Genomic DNA, 15,126 nt, shown 5'->3' with positions numbered 1-15,126 from the left:
CTGCTCCATGCCCTTGTCAGACTCTCCCGCCCCCCACCCCCCCGTCGCCAGAAGAGCCTCTATCATAACAGAAACAGCTGCTGCTCATTCACACAATTGCGACACTACAAACCGACCTTCTGCTACTGAGAGATTTGCTACTACCTCCACGCTAGCATTACTTAGCCGATCAAGAAACCACACAAGTTACACACAGACAAAATACATGTAATGAAGCTCGTAATTACTGTGGTATTAACCAATAATTTAATTACTCACATTAGGAGACAGATGCAATTACAGGCTTCTAACAAGCATATTATTTGATTGCCATGCAGTAAAATAACGTTTATGATGCAGGTAATTATTTTCGCTTTAAATAAAATATTTTCAGTAAAAGCAATAGCCCTAAGCTTATTGCTATGCACCCTGAGATTAAAATGGACAAATTAGACTGAACATAAATGTAACAATTTTCACAAGTTAAGCCAAATTTCAATGACCATAATTAATAAAGGCTTTTAGCATACTAATGAGAAATTAATTTAAAATGCCTTTTGATATCTCTACAACCTTCTTTGCCAAATCTGTGAACCCTCTCAGCTAGAATATGAAATTATTCTAACAGGAATTAGTTGATTTTGCATGCAAGTCGAACGTCATCACAACGATGCTAGGGTGTGGTAAGTGGGTTTTCAGGACGTTGATATATGGTTACCAAGTTGTTCTGGGTGGGTTTAGTATGGTGTTATGTGGTTGCTAAGGTGTTCTGGGTGGTTATTTACTGCCCCAGGTCAAGAGTCAATCAAGTCTCTATGACATCCTGGTCTCTAAATTTGGCTCTGCTTTTTCTTTAATGCAAGTTCACCAAATATTTATTTATTTTTTGCTCTTTTATCAGGTGAAAATCCTAAGTCCCATATCACTCATATCACCATGTGTTCATTTCAAAATTATCCCATGGGGTTTTTTAATGTATAAGTAAAATAAGATCTGTATAACTTGACGATACTTGGGCATTTTGTTGCATAACAAAGTGCATTCACTCACAATCCAAACTTATGTAGTTACTTAAACATAACTGCTTCAAAATTCACATTTTCAATATGGGTACGTGTAATTTACATTGTAGAGAGATGGGTATGTGTAATTTACATTGTAAATCTTGAGGGATCCTAAGGAGAATTAGACGTCCGGGATGAGTTATGACTCAGACAACATGGTGATGAGATGACACCAACTTCATCAAACAATAACTGTAACTATATCAACATGCAATATTTTTGAAACATTATTTGAATGTTATTAAAAAATTATTTTCATTGACAAAAAGGAGACAATATGTGCCTCATAACTGAATGTGACTAAAATATTACTAAAATGTCAACAGTTACTGACTGATTAAAATGACTAAAATGCCCACTGTCAACTAAAACTTTCTAAAACAGAAAACAAGTTAAGATTGACTACATATTATGAAAGCTAACAAAGGACATTTGACAGGATTAAGACTAATTTAAAAATATAGATGCCCAAATTAACACTAGTGCAGGCTTATGTTCCAAAACACAACAGTAGCATCAGCCATCATTACAACTGACAGGATCCTATGGCTCAACAATAAACAGCTCTGTGCTTGAGTGCTGAGGTTCAATATTGTATACGGAAGCAACAAGCATCATTATATATCTGTTAAAAAAAATCATCTCACCATCTCCTTGTGAGCCCTGTTGTAGGAGGAACTGCTGTCCTTCGTTCCATTGCCGTTCCAGCAGCTGGTCGATGCTGGTGGCCACCGGGGGCAACATATCCGAACCAGATCCGAGCCCTGGAACCAACGGTCCTGACGAGTCATACCGGATATGAAGCCCACTTAACGGAGACCTAAAGTAATTTACAGAAAACAAGCGAGATATCTATACACACAAGTTTAACAAACATAGCTCAAATTTGTCTCATTATGAATTTAACATGGAAATGCATATCAGATCTGTTCAGTGGTACAATTCAGGTTATAAATAATCAGCTTTCGCTTACAAACACACACTAGACTGCTGCTATATTAACAACACAGTTGAACTCCTGGTCTGGCATCCTGCCTTCAGAGGCAGACGTGCTGCTCAGTAAAGCCAAATGGAGTTCACAGCTTGTCCAAGTGAGAGAGCCTGGGTCTGCCTCTCTGACACCATAAATCTCAGTATGCACTTGTTTGGACAGACAGCGGTCTGTGTTATTATGAATACATCCAGCTCTGGGCTCTACATCAGGGCTCTTGGGTGAACGTGAATCTATCTCTGAGGTAATTACGGCTGGGCTGAGATGTGCTCCTCAAGGCAATAAATCTCCAGCACAGGACTGTGAAGCCATATCACCCTGCATGGCTGCTCCGGTGCGGATCACAGAAACGGCACATACAGATATTCGCAGTTAATCTGAAGATGGTGCAGAACTCTCCTGAATGAGATTCATGGACTAGAGATGTTTTTGGATCTTGGATCATGGATGTAGAGAAGTTTACATTTTTAACTTGAGCGACATGTTTTTAAAACACTGTGTCTTGTGCGAGACTGCAAAAGATGCTAGATGTGAGATCAGCAGACAAATATGTCCGTCTAGCACGTTTACATAGAAAAACAATCGAAAAGCAACAGAGTAGAATGCAAAAACGTGTTTAGTGTGAACGGCTTCTTGTACCTTCAGTATTAAAAAGGCTGCCATGCAACCAGACAAACTGACACACTCAGAGTTTATAGCAATATTGTGCTAAATGCATTTCTCAAACTCACATTACGACTAAAAAGACTAAATTGATCTGAAAAGTCAAATACAGCATTTTAAAATAATATATAGTTTATATTAATATCCATACATTACATACACTAAAGTGGCAATGAAAGTACATCAAATAAACCCACTTTTTAAATAACAGAAGCAATCTAAATGAAACTCAGAAAATCAACATACCTTTTCAACCAAACATATTATATCCCAGAGGCATTTTTGTGCAGTATATATATGCTTCCGTATAAATCCATTTTATATCCTTAATCACAGAGCAAAAAAGGCTACACCTCAAGTTACAGAAAATGAATGCAATGTTTCTTCCTGCGTTAGAAGACATCGCTGCCACGTCGAACTCTGAAACCGGCTTGTAACTGCGATATGGACAACAGCTGCGTGCTCAAAAAGCCTGCTGTTCAGAAGGTGAGCGTGCAAGGGAGGAAACGGAGTGAGTGAATGAGTGTGTTCTGTGGGGGAGGGAGGGAGGGTGGAATCTCGGAGCCTGGAGGAGGGGAAGTCTAGCTCTGGAATGTAAATAGGACTTACCGAGGGGAGAGGTTTGTCTTTGGCGAGTTTCCTCTTCTGGAGAAGCCGAGAGCTCCGTCTCCTAGCTCCTGATCTGAAAGGTAAACAGAAAGCAGTCGATAAGGAGCCGGCGTGAAGATGTGGGCATTAGAGGAGCCTGGGAAATGCAGGGACGGGCAGCTCGATTCAAAGTGAGCCTGGTAGCCATCAGATCTTCCTCACAGAAATCCATCTAGGGGCGGCAGAGTGGTCTCTCTGGCGGCTCAGCTTGCACACTGACACCACTGAGTGTGTCACTGAGTCACCTCTCTCTCTCTCCCCCTCCCTCCAGCTCTTTCTTCCCTGTGGAGGCTCCCATCACCCTGCCTGCAGGCCCCATGCCAGACACTGCTTTTCATTTTCGGCAGTGAAAGTAATGAATCACATATGCGCCTCGCCAAGCACAACCCACTCCCTCTTTTTTTTTCTCCCCCCCCCCCTCCAGTCACAGTTAGCCAATCCCATTTTTCTCTTCCTCCCTGCTTCCTTCCCCCCTTCTTTTCCTTTTTCACCCCATCTTGTTCTTTTTAACACTTTCCAGCCCACTACCACCTCGAGCGCAGGCTGGCTCCAGTGGGGGTGTGGGCACATCAGTACGAGCCGCCCAAGGTCTGACTTATTATGGTGCTGACCTCTTGCCTGACCCTGGATCAGTCCCCGGGGCTGCAGTGCAGACTGGACCCGAAAGCATCGGGTATCACTTTACAACATAAAAAAAAGACAGAAAGAACAGGAACTGAACGACACAGTGGAAACCTATGAGGAGCAACAGGTGACCAGCGGTTAGAGGGAAGCACAAGTACTTTGCAAAAGTAAACAAGCCTTGTGTCACAGGCACAGCCTCACTGATATAATTATACATTTTTAGATTTTTAGTTTTTTTTTAATTGACCAACACCAATATCTAGACAACAGGGTGGCCAATGGCTGATAGATACCTGACATTTATTAAATGACATCAAATTAGATAAGGTGTAAACAAATTTCCTAAATATTTATAAAATATTTATTATATAAAATATTTATTAAATGCACTAAAAATAAAAAGTACACCTATATTATTACCATTAATTTATATTATACTTTATATAATACAATAGATTAGATATTGTAATAGATTTACATTTAGAATATGTTTACATTATTTTTTATATTTATAAACTATAAAGTTATACGTACGCGTGTGTATACACACAACCATTCAAAGAAACCTCTTATGCTCTCCAAGGCTGCATTTATTTGATCAAAAATACAGTAATATTATAAATTATTATTATCTAAATTGAAAATCTAAAATCTATTTTAATATATTTTAAAATGTAATTTATTTCTGCAATTATTTCGGCAAAGATGAATTTTCTGCAGCCATTACTACAGTCTTCCATGTGAAATGACCCTCCAGAAATCATCATAATACGCAGATTTTTATTAAATTCTTTTTTTTAAATCATACTGACTCTAAACTTCAGAACGAATATATATCAAAATGTTGACATATAAACCAAATTATCAACCCGCTCAATATATATCCCCTACTTTATACGTGCTGCGCTGTAAACTAATGCCAGACAAGAACTGGGCTTATGCTAATAGCATGCAAGCTTTGCAGTCTTGAGCAGTGGTCTCTTTAAGGACGGGTGTTCTTTCTCCTATTGTTAATCAAATGACCCCCTGACCTCTGTTTGGGGAGGAGGGCATGACTGATCCATTATTCCTCAAAGGCTGTGTTCCCCTTTTTTCCTCTCTCTCTCTCTTGCTTTCAACTGTCCCCACCCCAACCCCCATGACAGGGTCCTGCAAGCCCATTCGCTCATGACTGAGACCCCCAGGGTTTAGGCAGGGTCCAGGGAAAGTGTTGAGTGGTCCGGGATGGAGGGAAAAAGGAGGGAGAGGCTGAGTGTAAGGTAAGCCTGCCTCCTAAACCCAGGGCAATCCCCTCTGTGTCATCACTGCGGTCATTGTGCAGATTAATGAAATGTTTCAGTGGTAGCATGCTTCATTTAACAGGTATGCACACTTTCAGCTTTCTGTCCCGGGGAGTTTTGTTCTCTGCCTCTCCCTCTCACTGCGACCTGAGGAGGTTAGGAGGGGGGATACAGCTGACCACACATTCCATATGCACAAGAGAGCGGAGAAAGAATGGGAGGATGAGGAGAAATGGGAGAAGAGAGCACAGGAAGCAGGAGGAAAGGATTTGAGAAGGTAATCCTGTGCCAATGGGAGGTACCGGCTAAAGATCAGTGTGGTTCCTCATCTGTGTGTCTCACCTGCCGGGGAGCCCTCAGACTGGGCGATCAGTGCAGCCATGCTGGAATTCGGATTCAGCCTGTTTCCGAACATATGGGTTGGCGCCAGGTTAAAGGATCCCGGGAGAGAGTTTGACTAAGGAAGAAACACATAAGAAAGAGAGTTAGACTATAGAACACTATCAAATTCCAAATACTGATGGAGCGTAAGTATGTGTCTCTGCATGTGTGCATATGAATGTGTGCTAGAGTGTTGAGCCAAAGAGCTGGATGATAAAACACCATGTCAGCTGTATTTCCTGTGAGCCAGGAGAATTGGCTGAGCATGCAACAGCAGATCCACAGCCCTGAACAACATACAGACCATGTGCTTCTGCAGCTAATTATTTAATCCAATTAAGCCATTTCCCTAACAATGGCTGGGATTGGTTTCGGTGTTGCTTCTGAGTTAGCAGCATATGTGCAACAACAAACTTGGTGCATGGTGGAAACCACACAAATGTTCACATGATTTGCACTTAAATAACACTTTTGCAGTGGAATAATGTTGTAAATAGCAGGGAACTGTTGGGAAAATTGAAGAAGTTTTATTCAAATTTTACATAAATATAGATGATTACTCCTATTTATTCCAATTTACAGACTACACTTCCATTTATTCAACAAGGACGCGGTATATTGATCAAAAGTAAAGTAAAGACATTTATTTATAACAAAAGATTTCTATTTCAAATAAATGTCAATTCATCCGAAATAAATCCTGAAAAAATTTTTCATATCTTCAACAAATCGATTAGGCAACACAACTGTTCAAAACTGGTAATAATAGTAAATGTTTCTTGACCACCAAATCAGCATATTGGAATGATTTCTGAAGGATTATGTGACACTAAAGTCTCGAGTAATGGCTGCTGAAAATACATTTTAAAATACATTAAAATAAAAAAATAAATAAAAAAAACAGTTCATTTAAATTGTAATAATATTTCACAATATTACTGTTTTTACTGTATTTCCCATCAAATAAATATAGCCTTGGTCCTTTTGGGGAAAAAAATGCATACAGTGCTTATTTTCATCAAATCAATAAATTCTTTCCTTTTCCTTTGCTCGCTTTATCTACACCAAGGCCTTATCTGATCCAAACAGAAAATAACGCTAGCTGAAATTACAATGTATTGGATTTCTTGCTGTTACTATATAATAATGTCTTTATGTGTAACTTAAGGATTTCTGACCATATTGGACTGAAACACATTTGGTGGAAATCACTCCTACAAATGACCATTGAATAGACAACTATACAATGCCAACGTTTAAACCAACCTTGAAAACCTTCTTCTTTTATGGATCTTCTACTAATAAATAAAGGATGTAAAAATGTGATTTATGGTGCTAAAACATGGAGCAAAAAAAAGGTTATTTGATCCTGACACTGAATTTGAACTGCCTTAGCTATTGAAAAAAACAAACAAAAAACAACTTGCGTTTAATAACAATAAAAACTGTCTTCAAAGTCTTTACTTTTTTTTTTTACATGTCTACTACAAAAAAAAAAAAAAAAAAGTGATATCCTACATTCCCCAGGCCTCTCATGTCCCCGCAGACTCCTCTTTCAGACCGTGTGGAGAGAGGAGGGAGCATGACCAGTATGAAGAGAACCCCTCATCCCACTACACAGCTCTCTGTCCAGCCTGTCAGCCCTCATCCCGTCAGCGAGCTCAGCTCAATGCGCCCGCACAGGGAAAAGAGGGACAGCCGGATTGTTTGAGGCTTAGGGCTCTCAGCACTATTGTGGAGGTTAACGAAGAGTGGGACAGAGGTGGGCCTATGGGGTGTGCGCTGGGGTCAAAGGTCACCGCTGCCCTGTTGCAACCTCTGAATTTTTTTCGTCCAACCAATCCACAAAGGGAGAGTTAGGGATGGCGAGGAAGGAAAAAAAATCTCAGGGACGGTCATGCTGACGGAATAAAAGATGAGTGTTTGATACATTATATTCAATAAAACATCATGTTATGTATCTATTAAAAATTAATTCTATTCCTGACCCCAGACAAAGTTTTAAATACGTCGCTGTTTACTGATCTTCTAACTACAACCTAGTGAAGAAAAAAGCTCACTGTATTAAATCTCCTATGCCATAAAGCTTAGGACTAATGGGGATATTTGAAAGCGTGCGTTAGGAGGGGCTGGTCTGGCAGGAGCCCTGCAGCATTAAGGCCATCAGTGGGTTTACTTCATCTCCTAATGTAAGGCCACCCTGCCTGCAGAGAGATCAGATCTGAACAAACAAAGTCCTGTTGCCTGGAAACGACCGGTTGCTACAGCAGCGCAAGTCAAGACAAAGATGCCCAGGAGAGCGGCAGAGATCGTGCTCAGTCTCTAGTGCGCTTCCAAAGGGCCCATTTGGAGCTGCGCTGGGAGCCTGTAAGAATGACTTGACGTTATTATTGTCATCTGAACACATGCAGTAGTCCATCCATGTGTGGGAGGGATTCTTAAGTCATTTATGATTTATGAAGGTATTTATTCATAATTTTTTGTAACATTATACATTCACTATTTCCATTCACTATTTAAATGCTGTTCTTCCAAACTTTCTATTCAACAAATAATCCTGAAAAATTTATCACAGTGTAAACAAAAATATTAAGCAGCAAAAACGTTTTAACACTGATAAGAAATGTTTCTTGAGCACCAAAATCAGCATATTAGTGTTATCATGTGACAGTGAAAACTGGAGTAATGGCTGCTGACAATTCAGCTTTGCCATCACAGGAATAAATTACATTTTAAAATGTATAAATATAAAAAAAAATAGCTACTTTAAGCTGTTCTTACTGCATTTTTCATCCAATTAATGCAGCCTTGGTCAGCAAAAGTGACTTCTTTCAAAAACATTAAAAAAATCTTACCAAACCTCAAACTCCTAAACACACACACACATATACATAATTACTGACTCAAAGCAATAATATAGCCAACATAAAGACAATTATGGCACTTTTCTCACAATGTCATGTCTGTTTATTTGACCACACATAATGCTCTGACTAGCTAATACAAACACAATCGAAACAACCTGACGTTCATCCGTTAAGACCATATACTTAAGCAGCCTAGTCATAAATACTCTAAATGACTTAAAACACTGTTGTTCAAGAGCTGAAAAATGAGGTCTGAAGAGATGAACTTTACTTCTCACACTGACATGTTATGTACCATTGTGGCCCAAAGACGGCCTCCCGCATACTGTTAACATACTGCTGCGATTATATAAATATTGCATTATCTATCACAAATCCTGGCACTTGCGAACCAAATTCATTTGTTCTGTAGAAAGAAAAAATCCCGTCACAGAGAAAAATAAAGTTACTTAATACATAAATAGCTGCACCCAACATTTACATCTGAGCCTTTTAGGAGTTAATTACTATTTGTGCCATGAACATGCTCAAACAGCATTTATCTAGATAAAACTGGAGCAAATTAGCACACAGTACAAAGAAAATGAGTATAATTCTATTTAATTGGTTAATTTTGTGAGAGATGATGTATAAAGGATATGTGTGTGCTGAAAGCTCTGTGTGATTAACAGTACAATATTTGTTCGCAGATGTTGATTTTTTAAACTTTTTTATAAAATCTAGGTATGGACTTTTTGCAGATATACACTACTGTTCAAATGTTTGGCGTTGGAAAAATGTATAAATGTTTTTTGAAAAAATGTTTTATGCTCACAAAGACTGCATTTATTTAATAAAAAAAAACAGTAATATTTTGAAATTCTATTACAATTTCAAATAATTTATTTCTGTGACGGCAAAGCTGAATTATCAGCAGCCATTACTCCAGCCTTCAGCGTCACTTGATCATTCAGAAATCATTCTAATAGTGCTCAATTTTAGCCTGGAGTCACATTTTAATACTTGTAATCATTTTAATCTTTCTTATATTCATTTGCCCATTTCACTAAAACCAAACCTGAATTTAAATAATCGAACAAACATATACAGAGTGAGCACTGAGCATGAATATGTAATAAGGTCCATTAAACACTCACATGTGTGGATGAGGTGCTGGTGAACGGGGCGGTCGGGGGCAGTGAGGTGAGAGTGGGCATGGAAGTGACTACTGACTGATGAGCAGGTGACCCTCCAAACACCGCACTGGGCAATGGGCAGGCTACATCACTACTGCTGGGGTACGAACCTGCAGAAAGACAGCAATTACAGCAAATGATTAAAGTGAAACAGCACATTTTCAATGATAATCACTTAGCCAAACATTCTCTTTTGGTTCCCACATAGTCAAAAATAACATTGTCTTGTTTATCAGCAGGAGATCTGGCATAGCAACTGGGGGATGTTAAACAAATCAACGTAGGTTATGACCTGTAATCTAGTGGTAAAAACAAAGTTTTAATAGCTGTAAGGGCAACCTCTGTCCTCCAATATACCTTCACTGGTTATCCATCTATCTTTCCCGCTGCCCCTGAGATGAACTTTGTGGACTTTGAATGGCCTGTCTGACCAGGCCCTCATCACAGCAGACATCGAGAGCGAGCACAAAGCATTTTGGAGTTCTCTCAACATGCACTCTGCATCAGCCTCCCGATGACCCAGAAAACAGTTCCCTGAATCTGACGACTCACTATTTCTTCTGTAAAAATGACTGAGGGCTTTTCAGGCAGGGCTGGGGAGGAGTGCGGCCCATTCATATTTATGTGCCGGTTCGTGACATGCACGCTGTTTGTTGTTGCTGTTGTTTTATTGATTTTTTTTTTCCCCTTTTCTCTCTCCCTCCTCCCATGCCACCATCTCAAATAAACCCAGCTGATGGCCCAGGCAGACCCATTGCAGGAACGAGAGAGGCCCCCTTGCCACACAAAGGAATGAATGGCTCACGGCAGTCTACATTCACTGGTGAAACAAGGAAACTGTTGGGCGGAGAAGTACCACGTGAAGCATTTACAGTACCAAGCTCCAAACTCCACATAGGGCATATGTAATAGAGAAAGGAAGCTTAAATATCACGGTGTCACGGTATTCCATTTAATCCCAATTGGTTTTAGTTTTGGGAGATGTGTGAATACCAACAGCTAATTTGGCTCATTAATGATTAGATTAATCTTTAAATCATAGTGTTGATCTGGTAATCTGGTTAATAATTAACATTTCACGAAAGGTCAACCAACGGAGCATTTGATTAGAGGTTACAAGACATGAGCGACCAAACAAAGCAAGGACAAAGATCCTGTTATCTGGTGCTGATCGAACCGGCCCGATCGATCAGGACTTAACATCTCCTCCTGAAACCCCCCTTATCAAATCAGGGGAAGAGAGGGGAAATTTCAAATTAGATTAGCCAGCATTTCAAGTCAAACCCCTGTCTCCTCTCAGCAGAAAATCCATGCGAGTTCAGAGGGAGGTTAATGACGAGGCTCAGAACCTGATAAGGATCCTCAGCGCTTTCCTTACAGACGAAGAGAAGAAAGCAGGGACTGATTCGAGGTATTGTTGCATGCTGGCAGAACATATTTAGGCCTTTGACGAGGCAGATGTTTTTAATTTAAATGTGGTATCTTGAGCAGTTATCAATGTCTTGAAGTGTTTTGCGTTGGGTTTCTAGCTTCAAGATATGTTCTATCACAAGCAAACAGTCAGGGTTGACGTCTCTAAAGCATGCCAACTGAAAGCGAAGATAAGTTATAGTGCATGGCTTCAGTTAATGCAGCAAATGCATGCACTGCTCAGGATGGCTCCATAGTTTCATCCCGAGTAACAAATCCAGGGATAAAGGGATAGTTCACCCAAAAATGAAAATTCTGTCATTATTTGTATTAGGTTGTTCCAAACCTGTGTGACTTTCTTCAGTGGAACATAAAAGATATTCTGAAAAACGACTTAATGTTTTGTGTCCATGTAAAAGTCAATGGGGTCCAAATGTTGACTTTCAATGTGTGGATTAAAAAAAATGGTTAAAACATTCTTCAAAATCAGCTTGTTCAAAAAGCGAAAGAAAATCATACACTGTAACATGTTTTTGCATTTAAAAATGCAAGACGCAGGGCATTTTAAAGTGCTAGACTATTATTATTACATTCAAAAACAAAAGAAAACCAGCTCAAAAACTGCCATTTTGTGTGAACAGAACAGCTCTTAAAGGCTGGAATACACTACACAACTTTTACCCCGATTTTCTCCCCTGATAAACCAGCCATCCATCAAACAAGAAAAAAGAGCTGGGAGCCATTGAGGGAGGGTGAAACAGATAGATGAGGTGGAGCACTCTGCTGTAGCCCTGCATTAGCCATGGCTAAATATTTACAGTCCAGCCAAATGCCAGGAACAGGTGAGGGCAGCGATGGGTGGGAGCACAAACAAACACAAAAAACCCATATGGCCTTGAGAGAAGGGACAGGGCAATAGTGAGATGGTACATAATAGGAATGACAGAGAAAAAGACACACCAGAGTATTCAAGTTCTAATCAGAAGGAAACGAACTAAAAAAATGGTTGCCAAGCAACAAGGCAGTGCCACAGATAAGGCCCCTTTAACATTATAGCTGCCATGCGTACGCAGAGCACTTATGTCAATGGCAAGATTTAGCAGGTGAGAGAGCGAGGACGTGCCTGCAAATGAGTGAGAAAGAACAGTGTGACCATGTATTTAGGCGTTCTGGCTCCAGCTCAGTGAGCGGGAAGGCCAGTAGGGGTCAGGGCATTTCTACACACACTATCTCAAGCCGTCTCACTCTAGATCCCGAGAGAAGACAACATCAGGGAGGAACAAATAAAATTTTAACTAATTGCCTGTTACGGGCTCCTTCCCTCCTCCAGCTCCCTTGGGCTCAACAGGTTAATGTGCATCTCCATGGAGATTCAGCGGGCCACTCTAAACTCTTAATCAGGTAGGAATGAGGAAGCACTTTAGAGCAGAAAATCCATGCGAGTTCAGAGGGAGGTTAATGACGAGGCTCAGAACCTGATAAGGATCCTCAGCGCTTTCCTTACAGACGAAGAGAAGAAAGCAGGGACTGATTCGAGGTATTGTTGCATGCTGGCAGAACATATTTAGGCCTTTGACGAGGCAGATGTTTTTAATTTAAATGTGGTATCTTGAGCAGTTATCAATGTCTTGAAGTGTTTTGCGTTGGGTTTCTAGCTTCAAGATATGTTCTATCACAAGCAAACAGTCAGGGTTGACGTCTCTAAAGCATGCCAACTGAAAGCGAAGATAAGTTATAGTGCATGGCTTCAGTTAATGCAGCAAATGCATGCACTGCTCAGGATGGCTCCATAGTTTCATCCCGAGTAACAAATCCAGGGATAAAGGGATAGTTCACCCAAAAATGAAAATTCTGTCATTATTTGTATTAGGTTGTTCCAAACCTGTGTGACTTTCTTCAGTGGAACATAAAAGATATTCTGAAAAACGACTTAATGTTTTGTGTCCATGTAAAAGTCAATGGGGTCCAAATGTTGACTTTCAATGTGTGGATTAAAAAAAATGGTTAAAACATTCTTCAAAATCAGCTTGTTCAAAAAGCGAAAGAAAATCATACACTGTAACATGTTTTTGCATTTAAAAATGCAAGACGCAGGGCATTTTAAAGTGCTAGACTATTATTATTACATTCAAAAACAAAAGAAAACCAGCTCAAAAACTGCCATTTTGTGTGAACAGAACAGCTCTTAAAGGCTGGAATACACTACACAACTTTTACCCCGATTTTCTCCCCTGATAAACCAGCCATCCATCAAACAAGAAAAAAGAGCTGGGAGCCATTGAGGGAGGGTGAAACAGATAGATGAGGTGGAGCACTCTGCTGTAGCCCTGCATTAGCCATGGCTAAATATTTACAGTCCAGCCAAATGCCAGGAACAGGTGAGGGCAGCGATGGGTGGGAGCACAAACAAACACAAAAAACCCATATGGCCTTGAGAGAAGGGACAGGGCAATAGTGAGATGGTACATAATAGGAATGACAGAGAAAAAGACACACCAGAGTATTCAAGTTCTAATCAGAAGGAAACGAACTAAAAAAATGGTTGCCAAGCAACAAGGCAGTGCCACAGATAAGGCCCCTTTAACATTATAGCTGCCATGCGTACGCAGAGCACTTATGTCAATGGCAAGATTTAGCAGGTGAGAGAGCGAGGACGTGCCTGCAAATGAGTGAGAAAGAACAGTGTGACCATGTATTTAGGCGTTCTGGCTCCAGCTCAGTGAGCGGGAAGGCCAGTAGGGGTCAGGGCATTTCTACACACACTATCTCAAGCCGTCTCACTCTAGATCCCGAGAGAAGACAACATCAGGGAGGAACAAATAAAATTTTAACTAATTGCCTGTTACGGGCTCCTTCCCTCCTCCAGCTCCCTTGGGCTCAACAGGTTAATGTGCATCTCCATGGAGATTCAGCGGGCCACTCTAAACTCTCAATCAGGTAGGAATGAAGAAGCACTTTAGAGAGCACCTCCATCCACTTTTACCCTAATGAGCTTCAGCACAGACCAAAACAACATCATGCTGGTTCCCAGGCCTCTCTTCGAGAAGAGCAGACCTCAAACGGATTCCTTTTATTATTTTTTTTAATAAACAGAGATGGAAAAAATGTGATTCAGGGAATGATTAAGATGAATCACATGTATTGAACTGAATGCGATATTGAAAAGACCCTCCATGTGTAATTCCTGAAAAATAATTATCTCAGATAGACCAAAACATGCCAATTTATAATAGCCTATGTTTATAGGCTTCCGTGCACATTTATGAATAACAGTCCATGAAAAAACTGCAAAGGTAAAAGAGCGAGAGATAGAAAGAAAGCTGGGAAATATTAGGAGAGAACTTTTAGATTTATGAGTATGTAACATATTAAAAAAAAAAAAAAAAAAAAACTTCAGTCATGGTAGACGTCATTTGTTAGGGCTGCACGATTAATCACATGCGATTGTAATGCGCATCTCATCAGTAAAGCCGGTTCTGTGATTAGTAGTAAATCTCCATCACGTGCGTTCAGATGGAGTGGCATTTACTACACAGAGCCGTTGTTCACTGACAAGCTACGCAATATCACGTTCATAATCGCAGATGAATCGCCAAAATGTAATTTGAAAGGAATGAAAATGAGGATGTGGAAGATATATATATTAGGCGTGTCCCTGACTAAGGATTTTCATAGTCGAATCGGAATTTTCGAATCTTGCCGATATTCGACTGATAGTCGAATCATATGTTTTGGGGGCGGGGCAAAATACATTACCAAGAGTCAAGTCAGACATTCGACAGTCATAAATACTGATGTTAACACACAGGGAAAATGTGTAACGGACGCCTCGCAGATACAAACGGGGTAAATAATGTTTTATGTTTTGATTAAAAGAAAGTTAACATTAAACGTCAGCGAAACCCTAAGAATTCACAACATTTTTTACAATAGTGCTCTCATTATAATGTTATGTATATGACAGTAGTTATTAATGTTCTGCATTTCTGTTTTGAGCTGCGCGCGCTGAAGATGACCAGTAGAATGAAGCAGCAGGTTTTTAAT

The 15,126-nt window shown here is 40.0% G+C and overlaps 1 protein-coding gene across 7 annotated transcripts in view; it reads right to left on the bottom strand.

Moving 5' to 3' along the window:
- Positions 1-15,126, bottom strand: part of LOC107695408 (protein AF-10-like) — a 50,251-nt gene that overhangs the window by 4,727 nt on the left and 30,398 nt on the right. For all 7 annotated transcript variants that reach the window (XM_016495294.1, XM_016495296.1, XM_016495292.1 and 4 more), the window contains 4 exons: positions 9,634-9,782; positions 5,592-5,706; positions 3,307-3,379; positions 1,691-1,863 (listed from right to left, as the gene is read on the bottom strand). In XM_016495294.1, coding sequence (XP_016350780.1) covers positions 1,691-1,863; positions 3,307-3,379; positions 5,592-5,706; positions 9,634-9,782 — 510 coding nt within the window. The remainder of the gene's footprint in view (positions 1-1,690; positions 1,864-3,306; positions 3,380-5,591; positions 5,707-9,633; positions 9,783-15,126) is intronic.

The sequence above is a fragment of the Sinocyclocheilus anshuiensis genome, unplaced genomic scaffold (assembly GCF_001515605.1).
Source record: "Sinocyclocheilus anshuiensis isolate Anshui unplaced genomic scaffold, SAMN03320099.WGS_v1.1 scaffold110, whole genome shotgun sequence".
NCBI lineage: Eukaryota > Metazoa > Chordata > Actinopteri > Cypriniformes > Cyprinidae > Sinocyclocheilus > Sinocyclocheilus anshuiensis.
The sequence above is the reverse complement of the archived record's forward strand: the minus strand, read 5'-3'. Positions and strand labels throughout refer to the sequence as shown.